The sequence below is a fragment of the Camelus bactrianus genome, chromosome 14 (assembly GCF_048773025.1).
Source record: "Camelus bactrianus isolate YW-2024 breed Bactrian camel chromosome 14, ASM4877302v1, whole genome shotgun sequence".
NCBI classification, from domain to species: Eukaryota; Metazoa; Chordata; class Mammalia; order Artiodactyla; family Camelidae; genus Camelus; species Camelus bactrianus.
This window is the reverse complement of record NC_133552.1, coordinates 66,986,674-67,010,484: the sequence shown is the minus strand read 5'-3', so window position 1 is coordinate 67,010,484 and position 23,811 is coordinate 66,986,674. Positions and strand designations below refer to the sequence as shown.

Sequence of the window (23,811 nt, the reverse complement as noted above, 5' to 3'; positions counted from 1 at the left end):
TCAGGATGCTTACATTACTTACCCTATGTGGGGATATTTTAAATACCTGTTTTTTTATCGTCTACTGCTGTGGTCCTCAGCAAGCCGGCGGCTCATCTGAAAGAACGAAATGTCTGAGCGTGATGCCCGTTGCTGCACATTGGCTTCGACTGAGGCTGTTAAAGCAGCGCCAAGACCGAGCTTTCTAACCACAGAACTAGAGGAAGGAAGCGCCTCGCTGTGTGGCGAGTTCTGCCTCCGTCTTAAGAGATGGAGGAGAGACACGTCGCCCTGGATCGCCCTTGGTTTTTCTGTTAGAGAATAGAGCTGACACATTACCGAAGGAGTGTTTGAGAAGTTAATTAGGGAGAAATTCGGAGATGCTGGCGGGGTGAGGCTGTCACTGGATGTCAGGCTTTATTGAGTTAAAACTTTTCAAGGTGGGTCCTTCCTCAAGCTGGGTTCACACCCTAGGCTGCTGGTTTAGAGGCTGTTTCTTCATCTTCAAAGTGACGGGGTGGAGTTATTCATGGATTCTCCTCTGTCAACCCGTCATTGTGGTAATTACCCCTCCCCGCCCCCCCGCACACTCCCCCGCCTTCTTCTCGAAACCCCTAGAGAAACCCTTGATTGCTTACCTGGGATGGTGAACCAACGTTAGCAAAACAGAAGGAGCCGGTCCCACAGGCCACGGGCGCCACGGTAACAAGCATTATGAAAACTGCCACTTGATTGATGGATGAGAGAGACTCGACAGGGTTTGCTGCTGTTTTTTTCATAGACAAATTACTGAAAGAAAGAAAAAAGTAAGAGTCGATCTGCTGGGGATTACTGACAATGGAGATAAAACATATTTTGAGAATTCTGTGTAAATTCCGCCTTTCATTTTTCAGCTGTGACAAGGATAAGGTTATGTTTCCGCCTCTCGGGAAAACACCGTGGGCTGATGCTGGAGACGGTGACAGGCCTGGTGAGGATGTGGTGGAGGACGGCGCCCCCTGGTGGCGCAGCTGTGCCACCGCAGGGGGCCCAAAGCGGATTACTGCCTGCAGGCGAGGATGGGAGAAAATACTTTGATACGCATATTGATCAAATCAGAAAGGAATTTTTAAAGCTGTTTCATGTCATTCACATGAAAGAGTTCACAACAGTGAAAAAAACATTACCCTAGTCGTGTTCTGAGAGGACTGGGGCGTTGATAAAGATTTTTAGAAAGATAACAGATTTTCTCACTAATGGAGTATTTTAGTAGAAAATTCTGCTGCCCATAGATTTTAATTTGGACATCTATGGTATTTCTAATTTCTGTACTTTGTCCAATGTGTGGATATGTTTCATTCTTTTCTAAAAGGAAAAAAAATTTTCTTAGAAGAAAAAATAATTTTCCATTCTTTTCAAGGTTTTTGTTTTGTTTTGTTTTTTCTGAAAGAAGAGTAATGAAATACCACTTCAGGGGGGAGGGTAGAGCTCAGTGGTAGAGCACTTAGCATGCATGAGGTCCTGGGTTCAATCCCCAGTACTTCCACTAAAAAAACATAAACCTAATTACCTCTCCCCGCCAAAAAAAAAGAAAAGAAAAGAAATACCACTTAAGTTATAGCACCATATGAATCCATACAAAGTCTTTCAATAAAAATGAAAAATTTAGGCCCAAAGAGAAATGGGAGGGAAGACTATGATTAGAGTAAAATAAGAAATATGAAAATAAGTTATGTTTTAAACCTTAAGTGAACTATAGTAACATCACGTGTTTGGGACGGCGTCTTCCACTAAAACACCGTGCTTTTTGAGGCTTATTAAATTCATATACGTAGATCCGAGTTCAGGTCCTCGTGTTTAAGACCGTCTTCCCCAGCTTCCCCCTCCGTGTGCTTCCCCCTCCGTAAGTTCAAGTTTGCCCTGAGCAAGGGACCGACTCAGGGAAGAGCCTGGAGTCGAAGTTAGGATGTGTACATTCTGCCAGTAGCTGTGAATTTTGGAAAGTCACTCTCACTGGGTCTCCGTTTCCTCGTCTCACAAGCGGCGGACGGAGCCGGGTCTCCCCTGCGCGCTGGCTCGTCTCGTGGAGGATGCAGCCGGGGGGTGAGGGCGCAGGGCCCGCTCTGGGGACGGCGGGGCCCAGGCCTGGCGGCGTGGATGATCCGGAGTCGAGTCGTCCTCCCCGGTCAGACAGATGTTAAATTAAAATTTCAGAGAGCTTCTCCAGAGCTAGGGGGACGGTGGAATGTACCCCATCCTGCAGGTTCCCCGGAAGCCCTCCTGACTGTTGAGACTCAGAAGTGCTTACCACTGACACGGTCACACTCAAAGCAGTAGAACAAAGGAAGAGTTTTAATTCCGGAACTTCGATCTAGGAAGGAGACCTCTGGGCAAAGAGGGGTTTCCCAGAACAGGTGCGATCTTGTTCAGCGAAGGCGTTTCTCGTTCTGTCTGCGGTTAAGCGCCTCTGTGAAGCGCGCATCCCCACCTTGCAGCTGCTCTGGGCGCTGAACCGCTTTGGACACTGCGATTGTCTCACGTGACTGTAGCTTCGGTCACTTTTAGAACAAGCCTGAATTACACACGTCACCTAGTCTGATTCTGCTTCTATGCGGGATTAAGCAGAGCCGACCCCTCCACTAGCCTGTTCCTGCAGGAATGAGAAGCGATCTCTATTTCCCGACTGTTAGTCCAGTGTCGGGGTCACTCCCCCAGTGGAAACGGCCAGTCGGTCAGTCCTGAAATCAGCCTGTAAGCAAAGGCGTCCTTTCTGCCGTCCAGCTGGAGAAGGTCCCTCCGCAGGGGAAACAGAAGATGGACACACAGCTTGTGGCCTGTGCAGTGCCGTTTCCAACAGTTCAATAAACAGGCCTGATTTCACATTAAAAACGAACACGAGGCGTAGTTCCTGCCTCGACCGTCCTTTCCAGCGAAGGAAAGAGCTGCCCGGCACCCTTCTCGGCAAAGCCTTGCGCTCCGAAGGCTGCGCCCTCGGTCAGATGGGTTGGCGAGTTTCTCAGACCGCGCGCGCGCAGACCTACAAGTACTTGAGTGTGAAGGGAAAAGACAAGGACGCAAGGTCCCTGAGACGTTTGCCTGGAGCATTGTGAATCTAAGGGACCTTCTGCCTCGTGTCCGGCATGTTTGAGTCCCATGAGGAAATAACGTGTTCCATAGATTTTAAAAAGGCAAATGAACCATGTTTCTCGATTTTGAAATCTTGTCCTTCTGGTCGTTTGACTTGACACAACTGGGTGAGATGGTTATTGCTTGTCGTAATTTCTGCGGTATCAGATCATCGTGTTTACTCTTGATATTTAATGGGAAATTTTCTTCAGATCAGTAAAATTTAGAAGCTCTGTTTTTATACCCATGATGCCATCACTGTTCAAAACGATTTTTAACATTTTCTTTGGCAATAATTTTCACACTCTGCAGCATCCTCTTTGTGCTTTGAGAGGTTTATCCAAATGTGTTTGTTGTTTATGGCTGTATCCCCAGCATCTTTAAAGGTGTTTGACACAGTTTGTGCTCAAATAACAAATGAATTCATTGATGAGGAACAACTCAGAGGAATCTGTGGTGGTCCCTGTTGTGAGGAAGAAGAGGCCATCCAAGGTGGGGAGGAGCCCCAGGAGGGCGGGGGGGGGGGGGTAGGTGACCCCCTGCAGGGCCAGCAGGTGTCTCCTGTCTGCCAGCAGCATTATGATGATTCCAGAAAGGGGGCTGACTGGTAGGTGCACTGCAGAACACAAAATGTTCCCCCCATCAGAGTCAAAAAGAATATCAGTATTTCCTTTGAAAGCCGTCTGTGCGTCACATTCTGCACTCCTGTCACAGGCAGCGTAAATACTCACATTGAACGTTCAGACCTCACGCACCGCGCTCACCCTCCTGGGATCCTGGGACTTTAAAACAGAGCCTAATAAATGATGACAGCTCCTTTAGGGAATTTACATCTTGAATGGGCCCCCAAACTGGGTGGCATGGTTCAGTTGTCCCCCTCCCCCATTCATATGTTGAAGTCCTAACACCTGTGTCTCAGAAAGTGATCTTATAGGAAAGCAGGGTCTTTGTGGAGGCAATCAAGTTGAAAGGAAGTCCTCAGGGCGGGCCCTAATCCATCACCACGAGTGGATGTGTTCATTTGCGAGGCTGTCGTAACAAGACACCGAGGCGGGTGGTTTAAACAGCAGAAATCTGCTGTCCCACAGTTTTGAAGGCCAGAAGACCAAGGTCAAGGTGCTGGTGAGTCTCGTTTCTCTGGAGGCCTCTCTCCGTGGGCCACCTTCTGGCTGTGTCTTCACGTGGCCTTCCCTTCCTGGGTGCACCCCAGGGGTCTTCTTGTGTGCCCAAATTTCCTCTTTTCATAAGAAATCACGTTGAATTAGGGCCCACTCTAAGGACCTCACTTTAATTTAATCACCTCTTTCAAAGCCCCGTCTCCAAATACGGCCACATTTGGAGATGCTGGAAGTCAGAGCGAAACCTGTCACTTCATCTCACAGCAGGGTTGCAGAAAGGGGACATTTGGACCCACAAACATGCACAGAGGAAACACACTGTAGAGAGACACAGGCCAAACTCCGTCCCCTGGCCCCCTGCCAGCACTGTGGTCTCAGACCAACGCAGTAAGGCATGCATTTCCGGTGTCGCAGCCGCCCCATCGCTGGCACTTGGTTAGGGCAGCTCTGAGGAGCGCCTGGCAACTGTGTAAGAGAACAGATACAGCCCGTGTTGTTTGTTCAAGAACAGAATAATGTCTCACCCTTCTAGGAAGACAGATTTTGCCTACTTCAAAAGTTCTAGAGGATTAGAGGAGAGAAAGCAATAAAAAGGAATTATAAAGGCAAAGAAAGAGCTCAGCCAGGAGGCTTTGGAGGGTAGTAATTATGCAGAGAAAGTCATGGCAAAGAGGCAAGTACTCACCATTAAAGATCGTTTTTAATTGTAAAATCAAATTATTTTCATAAATTTCATGAAGCTCTTTTGCAGGAATTTAGAACCACGTCCAGTCTGCAGAGCTGCTGTGTGTGCTGTGTGTGTGCATTCCTGGCTTAATAATTAGAAGATTTTTAAACATGAATCTGAAAACTTTTCATCTCAGGAAACTGCAGTTAGTGAATTTTTATTTTGGAAAATCTAGCCACTTTCTGTACTGTCTGCTCAGCGTTGCTATGAACCTAAAACAGATCTTAAAAAAGTAAATCCTATAGGGGAGTAAAATCTAGCCAAATCTGCTTTCTGTCTCGAGATAAATTGTCTTCCATTTGGAGGTGTGTTTGTTCTCACCCACTCTTGCGGTGTTGGAAGGAAGTACAGACTAATAACTTTATGTAACAGTTTCATGAAATTTGTGGCTAGCTTTCACATTCCATCAGTTAGCACAGAAGAGGCAATTGTGGAAGTGTCATTAGGGAAGCTCCACGCGGAAAGTCAGGGAGCTCTGTCGCTGAAAGGACGTGAGCTGTTGTCCAGCTCTCGATGGCGGGTTCCACGCTGGCTCGGGGGTGCTTGAGTCGGGACAGTTTGGAGGATTGAGGTTTGGACTGTTAACGATTACAGCGATCACCTGGAAAGGTCTGCACGCGTGAAAAAGCAGCCAGGGGCTTTCCCGAGGCGTATTTGTCCAACACGATAGCTCAACAATTAAATCCACAGAAAAGAAAACTGAAGAATAGAGAAATTAAATCTTTTCCCTAAGTTCATAATAAAGTCATCAGTAGAAGCCAAGGCATCTGACTCCCCATCTAGCGTGGTTCACTGTACTTTTCTCTTCCTTTTTGACTCCAGAGAGTCGTAAACTCTTCCTACTTGGATTGTAAAATGCCTGCTGTGCTGGGGAGGAACGTCTAAGTGTAAATGTCTTGGATGTGGGTGACGTCACATTTTCTCCTACACGTTTTATCTCCTGAGGATTCTGCTCTGTGTCCTTTCCCTCTAAATATTTTCTCTTGCATTTTCACTCATTCAGCAAACATTTGCACAAGGCTCATTGCATCCATTTTTTGTTTTTTATTGCTGCCTTAACAAATTGCCAAAAACTTGGTGGCTCAGAACAACACAAACGTATTCCCTCGCAGTTCTGGAGGCCAGAAGCTGGACACAGATCTCACCAGGCTGAAATCACGGCTTTCTCTGGGGGCTGTCGGAGAAGGTCTGGCTCCCGATCGGTCAGGCTGCTGGCAGAATTCAGTTCCCTGCCGCTGCAGGACCGAGGTCCCTGCTTCCCTGCTGGCCATCTGCCACGGAGCGTTCCGGCTTCTGGAAGCTCCCCCGACACACATCCCTTGGCTGTGGTTCTAGTGCTCAGGTTCAAAGGCAGCAATGGAGAAGCAAGTTCTTCAATCACGTCTCTTCTACCCACTGCATTCAGCCCCTCTCTCTGTTTAAGAGCTCGTGTGATTAGATTATTCTCACTTGGATGAACTACCGATTCCAAGGTCAGCTGATTAGCAGCCTTCATGCCGTCTGCGTCCTGAATTCCTTTTTGCCACGTTGCAAGATACTCGCCAGTTCTGGGGATTGGGATGCGGACGTCTTTTGGGCTCCATCACTTTGCCGCCTGCATCCCTGACGTACCAGGCATTGTGCGAGATGCTGGTGCTAGAAAGAGGACTGATAGAAGTGGTTTCATAGCCTGAGAAACACACAGTTTTTCAAAACCTGAAAACACAGCAGAAGTAGATGAATTGAATCGATTAGATTGGCGGCATTGCATGTAAAGTATTAACAAATTAGAGAAGGGGGAGGGAACTATTCACTCATCACCATAACGTCTCTGGATGTAAGTATAAGAGAGTGTTTTACTAACCAGGGATTCTTCTCCATTTTCATTTTTTTAAATGAAATAAATTTAAAAATTTTTCTATATTAAAAAATGCTACTAAGAAAACATCAGTACACTTATTTCTGTAGACTTCTGATTCAGTTCCTGAAACTCACTGACTTGGACTTGACAGGTAAAAGGGCGCGCAAAAGCTGTAGGCGCTTGATATTTATTGCCAAAAACTCAGAAAGTTTTTAACAGCATAGATTCTCACCGCCAGTGCGCTCTGCTTCTCATTTCTCACTCCTGTGTGAGCACGGGGCATTATGACGAGGGCTTCTCGAGGTTTTAAGTAAAATCGTACATGTCCTTATTTTTTTCAGCTCACTAAAATACTAGTGTTTGAACTCTTTTACATTGGTCTTTTTATTTCTTTTGTATTGCCTCTTATTAATTTAATACATAATCTTTTTTAATCTTTATTCCTTTACCTTTCTTTCTTCCCTCCTTCCCTCCTTCCTTCTTTCTTCCTTCCTTTCGTCTTCACCCCCTGCACACTTTCCTTTCCCTGCATCATTGTTTCTTATAGGAAACAGCATTGTTAAGGGGGCTGTTTTACTTACACGGAGCAGAAGGTTTGATGTATCAGGCGGAGGGGCCCGAGAAGCCCAACTGCCCAGCACATCAGTTTATCCTGCATTGCCTCGGAGAGATACACACTTCAAAACCTCGTTTTTATTATTCTTCATATCTTCCCAGTTTCATATTTTCTCAATTTACTCTGTGTATCTTTATACATATATGTAGTCAGCATAAAATCAGGTGATATCAAAAATGGAAAGAATCCATGCTTTTGTTATTATAAAAGAACAGATATTCTGTGTCTCCCAAGTAAGAGTCATAATTGGATGCTAAATTACCCCGCCCTGACTAACCCCCAAAAAGAATAATTCCCAGGGACTGTGTCTCTATCACTTTAAATTCCTTCTCTGGCTAGTTAGCAGTCACTGGCAGGTTTCTTTGCATGGTGTTAACACTTTAAGGTCCTGGGTCTTTAACGTCTGGTGTAAACCAGTGATGTCCGTGGGAACAGTCTGGAAGCAAAACAGAGAATTAATCCAAGGTGCCGCTGGACGGCGTGAACCATAATCGTGCCGTCGCACCTGGAACCGTAAACCATTAATATGCCGCTGCCGGGTGCATCCCCCTGTCAAATGGCCCGCCAGAATCTCACTCAGTGGAAACTATGTGTGACTCCAAAACGCAACATTATTTTTAACGAAGAATGCATTCTAATGAGCCGTTTCCTCTGCAAATGGACCCGCAGATAGGCCCCCAAAGGCCTGCCTGCCTGCCTGCCTCAGTGTCACCGCTTCCCGTATTTTTGTAACCCCTTTTGAAAATTCTCTTACATTACCTCAATTTCATTTGAATGTCCTACTTCAGATGTTAAACCTGTTGAAGGTAATTCAACTTTGACAAATAAAGATACTTAATCATTCCAGTTAACATCCTGTTCGTTAACTTTTTTTATTGACACTAAAATATTGAGACTAATTTCCTTATCTTGTTTATTAATGATTCCAGAGTATTTGCTGTTCATTGGAGTCAGAGTACTACCAACTAAAATTTTGGCATTTGTTTTGAGTAAAAACATTTTGATGAAAGTCACAGCTTTCACATTTAATGTTTCATAAACTGGTGATCAAATTAGGAAAATAATTTCCCCCAACTCATTGAAAAGAAAGCACATTTTTGAAGTCCGTGTCTGTTTGTGAGGTGTTCACGTGCCTTGAAGCCATTACCGTGTGTCTGTGCAACACAGACGTGCACACAGACGTTGGAATAGCTTTGTATGCGTTCTGTGATTGCGCAGCAAGTCTGTTTTCCTTTTTAGAAAGAAAAGCAGGAAATCTTGTTCGTACTCTAAATACACCCGTTGATGGATCAAAGCATTTGCAAACCTGTCTCTTCAATTACAAGTCTCGGTTTTAGATTCTGCAGCCACAGACTGATTTATACAGTTTCCTGTTTTTAAGAATATTTCCTTTGCAGAGTCATAGTTACCAAGGATCTCCAAATTAAAAAAAAAAGACTGGGCAATCTATGAAACCATGACACTGATTTACTGTATGTGAACCCACTGTGCCACTCCACAGAGAAAAGTAGCACAAATTAATAGAAGTGGAACATAACAGGTAATGTTCTTAACGAGGACCATACAATTGTCTTCATGTGGCTCCTTGGGCAACGACGCTGAACTAGCTAGTGTTCCCCACGAAGTCACGGACACGTCCCTGAAAGGTCCAGTTTTTTACATTCTCCTGTAATGCAGATTCATAGAACACACTTAAACAAGTTTCTCTGAATTCATGAGATGCACCTCCTGAAATCCCATAAACACTCTTCCCATCTGTGAGAGCAGCCCAAGCAGAAAACTGAAGGCATCTCCTACCAATGGCTGGTTCACAGGGATGGAAGAGAAGGAGCCGTTTGCTCATCGCCTCCTCTGGTAACTTCTACCAGCCCCATTTGGCACAAGTCCTGGTACCTGGTACCTTATCAGCATGGGAAGAGGGCTCTGTCCCACCGGACTCCCCTGCCTTGAGCCCTGTGATGCTCTGACGTTTTGTGCAGATGCAAACGGCTTCTCTCCAGTGCGCTGACTCCTCCTCCAGGAACCCATGTGGCTTTCCTCCACCCCATCCTGTGAAGTCTCCATCAAGGCCCCCCTAAAGGGAGTCATTAGGGATGAGCTGAAAAATTAAACGATATATTTTGGTGAGCAAATATTTTCTTTGTTAACGTCTTTACTTTTCTATTTTCTTAGAATAAATTTTTCATAACTAAAAATATCACTGTAACCCCTCTGGGGGAAATAACAATGTAAAATGCGCTAGTTAACAGCGTGTGTTAGTTCCGTTGAGACTGCATTATCCCTGGCTGTAGAAGACAGTCTTTGTCCTTTTAGTAAAATCCTAGAAAAATTTAGGACCCATTGTTGAGGAAATTTTCTGCTGAGCTTAAGACATTTCAAGTGCCTGATTTAGTCCTCAATTTAGCTTGTGGTCTTAAAGAATGAGTGAAGGCTTTGAAGAACTTCTCTGCTGTTTCAATGTGGGCCTTTATTTTAATTTCACTCGGTATGATTTTCAGTTTTTAGAGCAACCTGTAAATGTGCACTTGGCTTTCCACTCTGAGCGGCCATCCATAGCCAGAGTGAGCATCTGTATCCCTTTTCTTCCCTGGTGTGTACTTTTATTTTACTGTTAGCCTGCATCTGTGTGCTAACATATCCAATTTATTCAAACATTCTCTTACAGCTCAGGGTACTAGTGCATGACCCCTTGGTTCCTTCCCCCTCATTAAACAAATGCATATTGTTCTTTTGGAGATCGGCAGCTGGCTCGGGGTCACAGTTTCAGGCGGAGTGGTTAGGTGTGGCAGTGACGCAGGCCTTACTCATCATGTGGATCTGATACCTCTGCCACTGCTCCTGTCAAAACAAAAACAAAAACAACAAAAACTAATCTACTTTACATGTATACCCTAATTACTTAAAATTTGCCCTTACTTTAAAAATATACTGTAAAAATTACCAATATATAAATGCTCATGTCTCATTCTTTCTGCAGATGGTCACTATGATTTGGAAATGTTTTTTCGAGATTTCTGAGATTGAGCTCTCATTTTGTCTTGCTTTACCAGCCCAATGAAAAACAATCCTAGAAAATTAGCAAAATCTCGGCAGGTCACTTATTTTATTTTTACCTTAAAAAAGGTAGATACAATGTGGGTGCCTGTGCTAACTTTCTATTTTTTGTAAGTTATTTCTAAATAAATAGTAGGTTGTATTCACAATTAACCACTACTGTAGTACATATAAAATGAAGGGATATTAAAGGTGAAACGCTAATTTCAAAAACTACTTTTTGCAATACTAAGGTTTTACATGATGGTAAGAAAAATGGTCTTGGTAATGAGTAAACCACTGTATTTGTGTGTGACTTAAATGCGAATGTGGATGTGACTTCTAGTTCGAGCTGGCAAACCAAAACCAAATTCTTACTTCCCACCTGTCTCTAATTCTTATTGAAACTGAAGTAAAAATTGCAAAATGGGATACATCCATAGAAGCTCTAAAATCTAAAAAGTGTTACACAGTTAAAATGGAGACTATTTTTTTTTTTAATGTACAGAAGGGAAAAAGGCAGATGCAGGGCTTTGAATAGAGCCACAGTTTAGAACATTCTCCCTCTGGGTTCTCCCTTTTTGAAGCAGAGTGTCTATATAACTATTCATCTATGCCCGTCTCAGCATCCCATGTTGGGAGCAGATAACTTGCCTCTTGGTTTCACAGGTGGAGAGGAATCGCATCCCAGGAAGGATTGTACCCAGAGTCACATCCATACGTGATTCAGGTGATTCAGATCATGAGATTTGAGGATTTGGGACTGATGGGTTAGGGGGGATTTCTGCACTTTGAGTTGATGCTGTATTGGGTGTAGACTCAGGACCGTGGGATAGAGTGAAGATATTTTGCCTGTGACGTGGATGTGAATCCTTGGGGCCAGAGGGTGGAGTGTGTTAGACTGTAGTCCCCCAGAAAGATGCCCATGAGCTGATGTCCAGAGCCTGTGAATGCATTAGATGGCAAAAGGGACTTCGTAGATGTGATTCAGGTTATGGACTTGAGATGTGGAGATTATCCTAGATTACCGAGGTGGGTCCCTCTAATCACACGGGCACTGAAATGCACAGAAGGCAGAGTCAGTTGGAAAGACACAATGTAAGATTCACTTGGATGGGGCTGAAGGAGAGGTAAGAGAGATTAGAAGAATGCCATTGCTGGGCTTCCAAGATGGAGAAAGGTGAGCCACGGGATATGGGGAGGGCCTCTGGAAGCTGAGAACAAGCTCAGCCAATAGCACGCAAGGACATCAAAGCCAGGACCCCAGTCCTACAAGCACAGGGAACCACATTCTGCCCACAGACTGAATGAGCTTAGAAGCGAATTCTCCCCTAGAGACTCCAGAAAGGAATTCAGCCCTGCCAGCATCTTGGTCCTGGCCTTATGAACACTGAGCAGAGAAACCAGTCAACCTCCTAGACTGTGACCTACAGAACTGCGAGTGAGTAGAGTATTGTTTGCAGCTACTAGGTTTGTGGTGATTTACATCAACAGGAAACAAACACAATCAGAATTTCCCCTGGCACTGGCCACTAGGGCGCAATGAAGTAATGCCTTCAAAGTTACCAGAAGAAAAAGATTGTGAATCTGGGGTTCTATCCCCAGGCAAAGTGTCGCTCAAGCAGGAGAATGAAGTTCGTTTAAATTGAATATGGATACTCTTGAAAGTTTACTTTCTACATATCTCATCTGAAAAATTGTTTGTAGTTCTAGTCTCGTAGAACAGGAGAGTGACACAAGAAAGATGGTCATGGAGGATTTCAGTGTCTCTGGTGGAGCAAAATAAATCATAAGGTAATATCTGTGCATCAGAAATAGCCTGTTCACTCTAGAGCACTGAAGTTGGTCTGGTTATGAAACTGATTTAGCGGCATAGGGATGAGGATGTAATATTTTTCTGATTATATGAAAAAATGAAAGACAACTGGGACTTCAGAGAAAATGCTCAAGAAGGTCGTGAGCCACATATTAAGCTACTTAAATTTATCATGATTTTCATGAGTTGATAAAGTATAAAAAGTAATCCTCTATTTTGCCTGGTATTTAAAATCCTTTGAACGATACTACTGTAATGAAATGGAAGTAAATGAACCCCAAGCGTTGTTTTCTCTCACTTTCACTTTTCAAAATTAACATACAGAATAAAAATATGTAGGAAAATGTAACCATAGTTTAGAACAAAAGCAATAGCTGGCCAAATCTGGAGACTGATGGGGTAAAGCACTCACTCAACTTTTTCAGTTGAGGACAGCTAGATAGGATCTAAAATCACTGGATTGAGAAATAGACGTATGAATAGAGTGTACAGAGTTAAGAAAGTAATTGCTCCCAATATAAAAACAAACAAAAAAGCAAAACCAAAACCCATCAAAGTCATACTAGACTCTGCACGGCCCCTCCCAGCACCCTGCCAACGGCCTTATCTTAAGTCTCTTAAAACTCTGTTTCCAAACAGGGTCACCTTCTAAGGTACTAAGATTTAGGTCTTTAAGATATATTTTTGGGAGAGCTAATTCAACTTTTAACATACAGAAAATTAAATATGGAACCTAATAAAATATACTTTATATAAAAGAAGGAAGACAGGGCTTGAGAGGCAGAATGGTAACATATATTTGAGAAGAGTTACTACAAAGGTAATGTTAGACAGCGTCTGTTCTCAATCAGTTTCGAAACATGGAGACCCTTTAAAACAAGAGAAGAGTGAAAAGGGAATCTGGCTGGGAAGCAGGCATACATAACAATACATCTGAATTAAAATATAGATATTGCAGAGCAACAAAAAATTGCAAATATAGTATACATGTCAAGGATCATGGTTGACTGGCATAAGCACAGTGGAGGGTAAGTGTGAAGAGGGCAGAGCTGAAGCGCAGGGCGCAGACCAGGACAGGAAACGTGGTGAGAGGGGACGTGATAAATTGAAAACACACAAGACACAGGAAACTAAAGGAGAAAAAGACAATTAGAGAATGAATAGGAAAACTGTTTCCTGACCTCAGAAACACTCTTCTTGGCAGATTAAAGTGATTCTCCGCATTTTGGCAAAATTAAAGAAATTAGATCAAATTCCAAACATTCCTGAATTTTGAGAATGAAGGAAGTTCCTACAAGCTCCAAGGTGGAAAATACCCTATTTGACCAGGAAGGAGGACGCTGACTTCAGCGGTCTTCTTTCACGGAGGGTGAACTGGCACGCACAGCTGTGCTCGCTCCCTGGGGAGCTCCCTCTGGGAGTGGCCGGTGAGACTGGCGTGGGCAACCAAAGCAAGCCGCAGTGCGCCATCGGAACCCGGCCCCAGCCAGTCCCCTATGACACTGAACTGAGAGCAAAACAAGGAGGTCATGTACACCTTTGCCCAGGAAATAAGAGATTCTGAGATTATTCTAGTGGGAGCTTCTTGGTTTGGTTTTGCTTTTCTGCCTAAATTAGCTCCAGTAAGTTCCTATCAATTGCAACCAGTTAATCTCTGAAGAAGGTAGATTTAAATAATATGTAAATATTGTTAATAATTACTGGGAGGGAAGATATAAAATGTTAGTAATTTGACAATAAGTAAGTTTAAAACATGTGATTATAGCCCCAAAAAAAAAAAATGATGAGGGAAAAGGAGTTGAAGGAAGTAAAATTTCATTAACTTCCTCATCAGTGATTCTGATAATTAGACAAATTGTTCAAGGGTGTGTGATTTTTTTAAAAAGGTGAGGTCTAGGAGAATTAATAACTGCATGTGTTTAACAAATGATGAAAAGATATGATTTAAATAGTTCACATAGTAAATGTTAGAAAACAAAGGTAGAGAAACAGTTTAAAATGTTTGGAACTGTTAGTAGATGGTGATGAAGGCGAGCCAAGCACTGTAGACCAGACAGTACATGTAAAGGGACTGAACTCTGCTTTCCAGTCACTGTGAAGCTCTCAGATGTAGAGCACAGCACAGAAAAAAGAGGTCAAGAAAATTAAAATAATGGACAGAGATATATCAGGCAGAGGTGCTAAAGTGCGTAAGGATAACACTGAGCCACTTTCTTTGCTCACCCATAGGAAGCAACGCCTCATCCTTTCAAGTTTTATCAGGAGATGCGGCAGTTCGGTCACATCTTCAGGCTCCACTTCTAATTCTAGTTCTTTTGCTATTTCCGCCACATCTGCAGTGACTTCCTCCCCTGAGATCTTGAACTCCTTGGAGTCATCCATGAGGGTTGGAATCAACTTCTTCCAGACTCCAGTTAATGTTGATAATTTGACCTCTTCCCGTGAATCAGGAAATGTTCTTAATGGCATCTCTAGTGATGAACGTTGTCAGTTAACTTTGCCCAGCTCCGTCAGAGGACTCACTATCTATGGCAGTTACAGCTTTTACAAAATGCACTTTTTAAGAAATAAGATTTGCTGAAAGTTGAAATTCCTCCCTTATTCATGGGCTGCAGAATGGATGACGTTTTAGCCAAGAAACAGCATTAACCTCATCGTCTGTCTCCATCAGAGCTCTCGGGTGACCAAGCGCATTGTCAGGGAGCGGTCACGCCTTGAAAGGAGTCTTTTTGTGAGCAGCGGGTCTAACAGTTGGCTTAAAATATTCAGTAAACTATGTTGTAGACAGATGTGCTGTCATCCAGGCTTTGTCGTTCCATTTATAGACCACAAGCCGAGTAGTTTAGCATAATTCTTAAGAATTTTACAAATGGTCAGTGAGCATTGGCTTCAGTTTGAAGTTACCAACTGCATTAAACTCCAACAAGAGAGTCAGCCTGTCCTTTGAAGCTTAAAGGCATTGACTTCTCTCTGGCTGTGAAAGTCTTAGTGGCACCTCCCTCCAGTATAAGGCTGTTTCATCTACATTGAATATCTGTTGCTTTGTGTAACCACCTCCATGGATGATCTGAGCTGCGTCTTCTGGGGAACTCACTGCAGCTTCTGCGTCCGCACTTCCTGCTTCACCTGCACTTTGGTGTCATGGAGATGGCCTTTCCTTAAATCTCATGAACCAACCTCTGCTAGTTTCCAACCTTTCTTCCACAGCTTCCTCCCCTCTCTCAGCCTCCACAGAAAGGAAGAGAGTTAGTTAGACCCCACTCTGGATGAGGCTTTGGCTTGAGGGAATTTTGTGATGGTTTGAGCTTCTGTCCAGACCACTAACTTAAACTCTCTCCATCTCAGCAATGTGGCTGTTTCACTTTCTTACCATTAGTGTGTTCATGGGAGGAGCACTTTTAATTTCCCTCAAGAACTTCTCCTTTGCCGTCACAACTTGGCTGTTTGGTGCAGGAGACTAGCTTCCTGCCTGTCTCAGCTCTCACCTGCCTCCCTCGCTGAGCTCAGTCACCTCTAGCTTTTGACTTACAGTGAGAGCTGTGTGACTCCTCCTTTCACCTGAGCACTTAGAAGCCATCGCAGGATTATCAGGTGGCCTGGTTTCAACATTGTTGTGTCTCAGGGAAGAGGGAGGCCCAGGGAGGGGAAGAGAGACGGGAATGGCCAGGGGTGGCGCAGTCACAGCACACACAACATTTATCAGTTAACTTTGCACAGTTTGTGCCTCCCCTCCCCCAACACCTGCAAAAGTAACATCAAAGCTCACTGATCACAGATCACGTCACAAATATAATAATAATGGAAAAGTTTAAAAGATTGTGAGAATTACCAAAATGTGACACAGAGACATGAAGTGAGCAAATGCTTTTGAAAAAAATGGCACAAAATTAGACTTGCTGGACACAGAATCACCATCAACTTTCAATTTGTAAAAAACACAGTTTCTGTGAACACAGTAAAGCAAGGTCTGCCTCTGTATGTGTGTGTGTTCATAAGAAGTTGAGAAAACAAATTGGAACTGTTTCTTCTTTTTTTTTTTCATCCTAACAAAGCCAGATTTGGGGTCATTTTCCCCCTTTGTTTTATTTCACTGTTTTCTAAACTTTTGCATTCAGAACAACATTGTAAAGTATATTACTAGTTCAAGTATTTGAAAAATTAGCTTCATATCTCTGGACCTAAAGATGGTAAATGTAAATTACTGAGCTAATGAAAGATTATGTTTAAATAATCTGTGTTTATTTTAAAGATTTCCTTAGAATATTTGGCTTTCCTGTACTTAGAGATTATTTTTACTGACTATACTAGAATAATTGTTTCGAGCTGTGAAAAATAAAATTTTCCTGTGCGTGACTTAGACTAATTGAAAGCAGAAAAAGAATTTGAATTAGATATTTTTAAAACACTTTCCTAATAATTAATTCTCACTCTACTATTTATCCCGGCTTATAAGAGGTGTAATTAATATTATGTAAGATTTTACTGTCTTCCAGGCACTGTTCTAGGCAGTTTATGTGTATTATTTTGTCCTCAAAAAACTAGAAAACACCTAGAAAAACGAATGCTAAAGCAGCAGAGAGAAAACAAAGAGTCAACCACATTTACATCCAGAGTCTCTCCAGACACAGGAACTGGCATCATGAAATACTTTAGAGGGGGTGACATCGTTAGCGACATTAGGGGCCACTGGGTGGAGTCTGTTTCTGAAGCAGGCAGGTCTTCCTTGCCTGCACCTCTTTCTCCAGAAAAGCGTTGGCATGTGTCTTTGTGGGAGGGGATCTATGTTTTGTAAAGGGTTGGAGACAGTTGTTGGACTGGGAGACAGAATTCTGGAGGGCTTCCCGCCTGAAAAGTAAGAGCCGAGCCAAACAAACAAACAAACAAAAAATGACCTAGAGAAAACAGAACACATGCAAGGAGGAAATAAAACAGAACAAGCAAGAGTGCTGTAAAAATCTCAAAGTAGGAAAAGAATATATCGCAACTATGAAACAAAAACAGTCACTTCAAGAAAAATTCAGAGTATAGAAAATAGCTCTTGGAAATTAAAATGTGATTTAAAAAAAGAAAGAAGAAGAAGGAGCAAGGGATGAAGTGATGAGTAGGGAGATGAGATAAGGACATTAAAGGACAAGTCCCAGTGGTTCAGTACCTGAGTATGGGAGTGATGCTCAAATCAATCTGAAGGGTGCAAAGTTCTAAACCTGAATCGCATACTCAGCCACAAAACCAATTAAATGTGAGGGAGTGTAAACACATTTGTGGGCACACAGCTTCTCAGAAATTTACCCCCAAGAGATTTTTCCTTATGAGAATACTGGATGCTTAGGCCACCAAAATGAGCAAGGAGGCAGAGGGTACAGGGAATAGAAAATCCAGAGGGGAGAGGCAGCCAGTGTCCCCAGGAGGAAGGCTCATTGGAATTTTCAGGCTGGAGTCTGTGCACCAGGCATCAAAGCACCCAGTCCAGATGGTAAAAGACTCCAGGAGACATTTCTTCAGGACGATAAGCTGATAGAACGCCTGATTCAACTGAAACAGCTGGCAAAGTACTGAGTGTTGAGTTAGTAAGTAGATAGGAGACTGTCAGATAATTATTAGCTCTAGGAACAACAAGAGTGGAATGGGAATGGAAAGTGAAAGTTTGCTTCACGTCTGAGTTGAGGATTGTTTTTACAACATCCTAATAAAGGAACACTGAGATCACACTTGCTAACGTAGTGGAATGTGTTGGGTGGGGAGATGCATAAGGGCTGGAGAAAGAGCAGAATGAATGTGTTTTTCTCACATGTCCTGGGGGGAGATCTACAGAAATGATAAAAAAATGAAAATCAAGAAAAGCGTAAACCAGGTGATTGACAGACTGGAACTAATACAGAAGCAAATAACAAAAGGATAGTATTTGCCTCTGAAAAGGAAGGATTTGGGATGAAGGAGGTGGGGGAATTTTTTGTTGTCGTTAAATATCTTGCCGAATTATTTCACTGTTAATATGCATGTATAACTGAATAAAAATTCTTATTAAAAAGATGGACAAGAGAAAAAGAGAGTATTAAATTGTTTAGTCAGAAAGAAGAGTACATTTATTGGTCTGAATGAATTGCCTTATTTTTTCTGAAATGACTTTAGTTATAAATCAGCAGGCTGGCTTCTGAGCAGCTTTGGAAGAGCCTCTTACGTGGATGACATTGCTAAACATATCCTGACTATTAACATTCCAAAATGTTGGTCTGAATGACCTTTAGATTTCTATGGTTATAATCTTAACTATAAACTCTCTTCTTTGTAGAATATGACTTTGGAAAATGTATACTTCAATAAGTGATTAGTCTACCAGTGAGGTATCGTATTTGAAAAAACAAAATATCGTACAATAAAGATGTCAGAGCTGCAGATCTCATTAATTCAGTTTTCTTTCCATATTCTACCTAGGCGAAGGTGAAGTTTACCTTTGAATGCCTAAGAAGAAATGAATATTGTAAGCATCATTATAAGGATATCTTGGTCATTTTTTAAAAGAAACTGAAGATTGCAGTGTATTTTATTTAATAGATTCTTTTTTATTAAATAAATATATGTTGAATTTATTCATGTAACAAATCTCACTAAGTATCTATTTTGTTCAGGCTTTCAGCTACATATTGGGACGCAAAGCTCAAACTATACAGTTCCTGCTCTTAAGATGACACATAAGTAAGGAAATTGACATGCAAATGAGCAATTGTGATTAAAAGAAAACATGATCATTGCTCTACTGAAAAATTAGGCAAAATGCACTAGTAGCCCAGGAGTGTGAATATAAGCTTCACACAGGGAATTCCATGTGGGCTGAACTTGAAGGAGAAATGAAAGTTGGGTCTATGAATTGAAAGAGAAAATTCCAGAAAGAAAAAGCAGCTTGGGCTGTGCTACAGATGTGGGTGAAGCATCACATGTTCTGAGAACAGTCAGTAGCTCAGGATGTCTGGAGCCCTGAGCTGTGAGTCTGGAGAGAGAGGAAAGGAGGCTTTAGGTTTCATGATGTAGGTGGAGTCAATGAGACATGATTAATAACAATGATAATTGACAGTAGTTAATGTTTCAAGTTATATCTCTGTGCCGGGCACTGAGCCAAGCACTTTACATACAAAATCGGATTTAATCCTTACAACTACTCTATTGTCATTTTTAAGTTTTTCAAGCTTGAGAGTAACACATCTACAATATAGCAAGAAACGAGGTTGGAAAGATTGTAGTTAGTTCTAGATAGCCAGTTTTATTCTTTTTCTCCACTTTGAAAGTTTCCAAAATACCCATTTATCAATTTAAAAATGAGAACAATGTGCATTTTTAGAGGAAGAAGTCAAAAGAGAGGGGAGAAAGAGAAGAGATTCCATGAAAAGGGAAGAAAAAAAAGGAGGGAGAATAAGAGCGAGAGAGTGAGCTGGACCAACCCTGACTAAAAGGCGATGCTGGAAGATCGGAAGCAGTGAAGGACAGAGCAGAGACTCCTTCAGTGGTCCAGGCAAAAGCCACTAAGGGCGGCACTTCAGGCAGACACCAACAGCAAATGGAAGAATCAGGGAGATACTTATAGAAGGAAATAGTCACCTGTTGGATGTGTAGATGATTACGCTCCTTAACCGAGAAAGGGAGATGTAAGAGATGGTGACATTTGGGAGAGGAAGTGATTAGGAACACGGTTCCTAGAGCTCTGGTATTAAGACCGGTTGGTTGTTTCTTGGACGAAATATGCCAAATACGCTAAAGCATAACTGATGCGTTGCATTAATTAACCCCATTCCTGTTAAAGAAAAAAAAATGGTGGTTGAATGTCCTTGGTCATCAAGTTGATTCAGAACCTCGGGTTCTGATTTTGACGTAATGAAATCTTCTACTGTGTATTCACCACAACCCAGAACTTTCATGGCGTGACCACCAAGAATACAAAAAGAACACAGTGAGAAACTGAAAGTACTGGTCTGGGAGCACGATGGAGTGTTTACCCAGATTGTATTGACTTGCCTTCCCTTCACAAAACTGTGAAATTTTGTGGATCAGGTGTTAGAGTGACAGCTGTACCCTCCGCGCCCCCCTGCAGGTCTTCCCTTCCTTCTAACCGTGCCCTTCCTTCCCCCGACAGGGCTCTACGAAACCTTTCTCACCAATGATGAACCAGAATGCTGTGACGTCAGGAGAGAAGCAAAATCAAACAACCCCTCCAAAGGGATGGTGGACAGAAGCGGCTCCTGCCCGCGGGCGCCGCTCACAGCTTCATCAGCCACAAGACTGTGCAGCAGCCACAGACTCAGACTGTGCGTTCTCGTGCTGATCCTCCTGCACACAGTCCTCACAGCCTCCGCGGCGCACAACGCCACGGCGCTGACCTTCGGCGGCATCAACACGCTGGACGAGAGCTCCGCCAGCGAGGACTAGGGAGCACGGAGCATCCCCGTTGCCCCAGTAACCGCAGAGCGCACGGTCGGATGTCACAGACTCCGTGCTCCGACCCGCCCATCGCCGCGCGCGGGGCCTGGAGGGCAAAACTTAAAAAAGAGGGGCCTGAGTCCGAATAAGGACACAAACCCAGCTTTTTATTGACTAAAAGGCTGGAAAGTGACTTCAATTTCTCACACCATTTTATACACTGTGTTTTAATGTTTGGAGGTTTTATTTGCTTTTCCTTTTGATTTGGGTTTATCTGTTTGTTTAGTTTTTGCACTTGTTAATACAGGATTTATTTGGGGGGATGGTTTCTCAGAGGTAAACTAAGTCTTTTCACTGTCTCTCTCTCTCTATATATATATTTCTAGTCATTGTGTGTGTTCATCAGATAGTTTCGTCTCTACGTCTTGTCAGTTTCTATTAGCGGAATGACGGCTATGACCTCACGGTATAGCAAAAAACAACAACAAAAATCATAAAAATAAAAAAAAAAGACAAAAAAAGAAAACAACAAAAAAATAAAAATAAAAAACCTCCCTCACTCTCCCTCCTGCCTATGAAACCGACGCCTTTCCCGGCCTGCTCGGCCCGGGCCTCCCTCCCCAGCAGACGACATCCGCTTGCTTCTGTCGTTGTCGCCTCAGTGAGTGGGCACAGTGCACGCTCCGCTGGGCTTCTGAGCCGCTGTCGCACAAACCCGCAACGGAGCAGAACCGGGGAGGGGGCCCTTTCCAGCTGAACAAACACGTGCTCTCCGTAACAGGTGGTCTCAGAAAGGGAACACATCTTTATGTTGAAAACAAAGGCAAAGAAAACTACCATGAACTCTGTTGGTCCAGCTCCCCCTCCCAAGGGTCCAGTCCTTCCTCGCTGGTCGGGTGGCTGGGAGCAGCCGCCCAGGAGGAGGATGTGAAGAGGTAGGAAGTCCTGTCCTGAAGCCCGCAGGTGGCTGGGCTCTTGGGATTCCAGTTCCGTTGCAAATAGACAGGAGCACGTTTTGGGCACTGTCACAGGAACAGGATTCCAAGGACGCAAATTTGGACTTCTTTTTCCTCCTTTCCTGTTGTGGAGGAGAGAGCAGACGTGCTCCAACACCTGCAGCATACAGAATCTAGACCATTTCTCCCCAGTATTTCCCCCACATCCAGTTTTTAATGCCTCCAGGTCTAAAGTGGATGCAAATGTGCATTATCAAGAAGAACTTCTTCTCCAAAACTAGGTTAGCCATTTTCATTCACGTGCAAAAACGTTGTCACTCTCCACACTCTAGGTAGTTGAAGACAAGAAAAGTCTGATCGCTCTGTCTGTATTTTTTCTTTTCGTGGGAACATTTCACCGCTGAGTGTCTATGAATTTGCTTTCTAAGAAAAAGGCTTTTATGAGTTTACAGTAGAATCAGTGGAAGGAAGAGTTAATAAGGGCTGTTTTTAAAACAAACAAAACAAATAATTAAAAAAAAAAAAAAAACACTTTACATTCCTTCCTAGTCTCTAACTACGCTTGGGAAGTGCACTTCAGATCTGTTTGCTGTGTAACCGGGAGATGAAGGAAAACCATGGAAAAGGTCCTCTTAGCGAACAAAATTTAGTTCTTAACTTTATAGCTATGAAATTCCCCGGGGCATTTGTTTTTGTTCAAACTTTAACCTCTGCATCATACTTAACTCTGCGACACGCGTACAGTATGCATATTTTGTTTTGAATAAAAAAAAAAATGTTTTGTTCCAGTCTGTTAAGAATATTCAAAAATAATAAAGGTATTGCTTAATAAAATTGCTAGAATTGTTTAGCAGTACATGCACTGATATTTTACTAGATTCTTTGTTTTAATAGTGTTTTGTTGAGACTGAAAAATCCTAAAATGGTCTGCACAAATACAAAAAAAAAAAACACCAAAAATGTAAAATTTTCCAGTTTTTGTTCCTTTTTTGAAATACTGTTTTTTTCTTCTGCAAATGCCAACACACAATCACACATACACAAACAGACACAGTATGTTTAATATATGGAAATTATGGTGCTATTTCTGGGGACTGCGGCTGGGGAGTGACTCCAGGGCATGTTAACCATGTTGAATTACGGCAACTGTTAAGTCTTTTTTCAGGCTAACTAGTGGTGGAATAGAGACTTCAGTGGAGTTGGGGGTGGGGAGAGAAGAATGGGGGAGCAGGGACTGGAGGTGAGGGGTGGGTGAGGACTCGGGGGAACAACTTACCAGGTGAACTCTTTTTCGACTGACCCCTTAACGACGCTAAGACCAGAAAAAAGTTTGTTGTAGACTTCGTCTGCCTCTGCCGGGCAGAGGCCACTCCCCTGTCTTTTCTCCCACTGTTCCTTATGCTTCTGTTCATGCCAGAGGCGTTTCCATGTCTTCGGGAAAACGACATCAACACGGATGCAAGTTTCACCCGCTCTTGCTGGTGTGACAAGTGACTCTCCAGACACTGGGCAAAATGATGACAAAAGTATCTCTTAACAGCAGGGTTTCATTTTCTCGTTATATCTTTTTGCGACAGGTTAAGGTTCTTTTCCAACAGAAGGGGACTGGGAGGTTCCACTTGCGCAAGGTTTAGCTTTAGTTTGGGTAGAATGGCGACCACCGCGTCACAGGAGAGGCAAGCCTTCCAAAGACAAGCTCAAGAGCTGGGAGAGGCAATGTGGCACCGTGAATTTGGGTGAGGCAGGGAGGTGGGGAGGGAAGGGGAATGGCAGCTCAACCGGCGCTGGAATTGCCTGGAATTCTGCTAGCATTTTTTTCCTGCTGGGCAGATTGAGTCTTACGTGGGAATGAGCTCCGTGCCTCGTATTTATTACTGCAAATGTGTAACCACGTCCCTGTGATAGTTCCACTGACACAGTGGACTGAAGCTGGAGCCTGCAAAGTCAGGAAGCAACCACTGATGGTGCAGGTCTCGCTCTATTCGTTGGCCATTGGGAGTGGATTGCCTGCGTGATGGCATGATTGCCGTTTCTGATAGAAAAAATTCCGACCCACATTTCTGTAATCATCATCCCACTCTGCTTTTCTTGTGGTGGATAGCTATTGCATACTAGATAATAAGTTACAGTATTAAAACTATTATCTCTGAAAACTAGTTGAAAACCAAGGAAATGATTTTTTTTTTCACAAATGGATGAGACAGACTTCTCCATG

The 23,811-nt window shown here is 43.1% G+C and overlaps 1 protein-coding gene across 1 annotated transcript in view; it reads left to right on the top strand.

Annotated features, from left to right (window-relative positions):
* Positions 1-22,604, top strand: part of NALF1 (NALCN channel auxiliary factor 1) — a 535,944-nt gene extending 513,340 nt beyond the window's left edge. The window contains exon 3 of the mRNA XM_045514774.2: positions 20,357-22,604. Within this exon, the coding sequence (XP_045370730.2) occupies positions 20,357-20,649 (293 nt within the window). The 3' untranslated portion in view covers positions 20,650-22,604. The remainder of the gene's footprint in view (positions 1-20,356) is intronic.
* Positions 22,605-23,811: the final 1,207 nt, after the last annotated feature.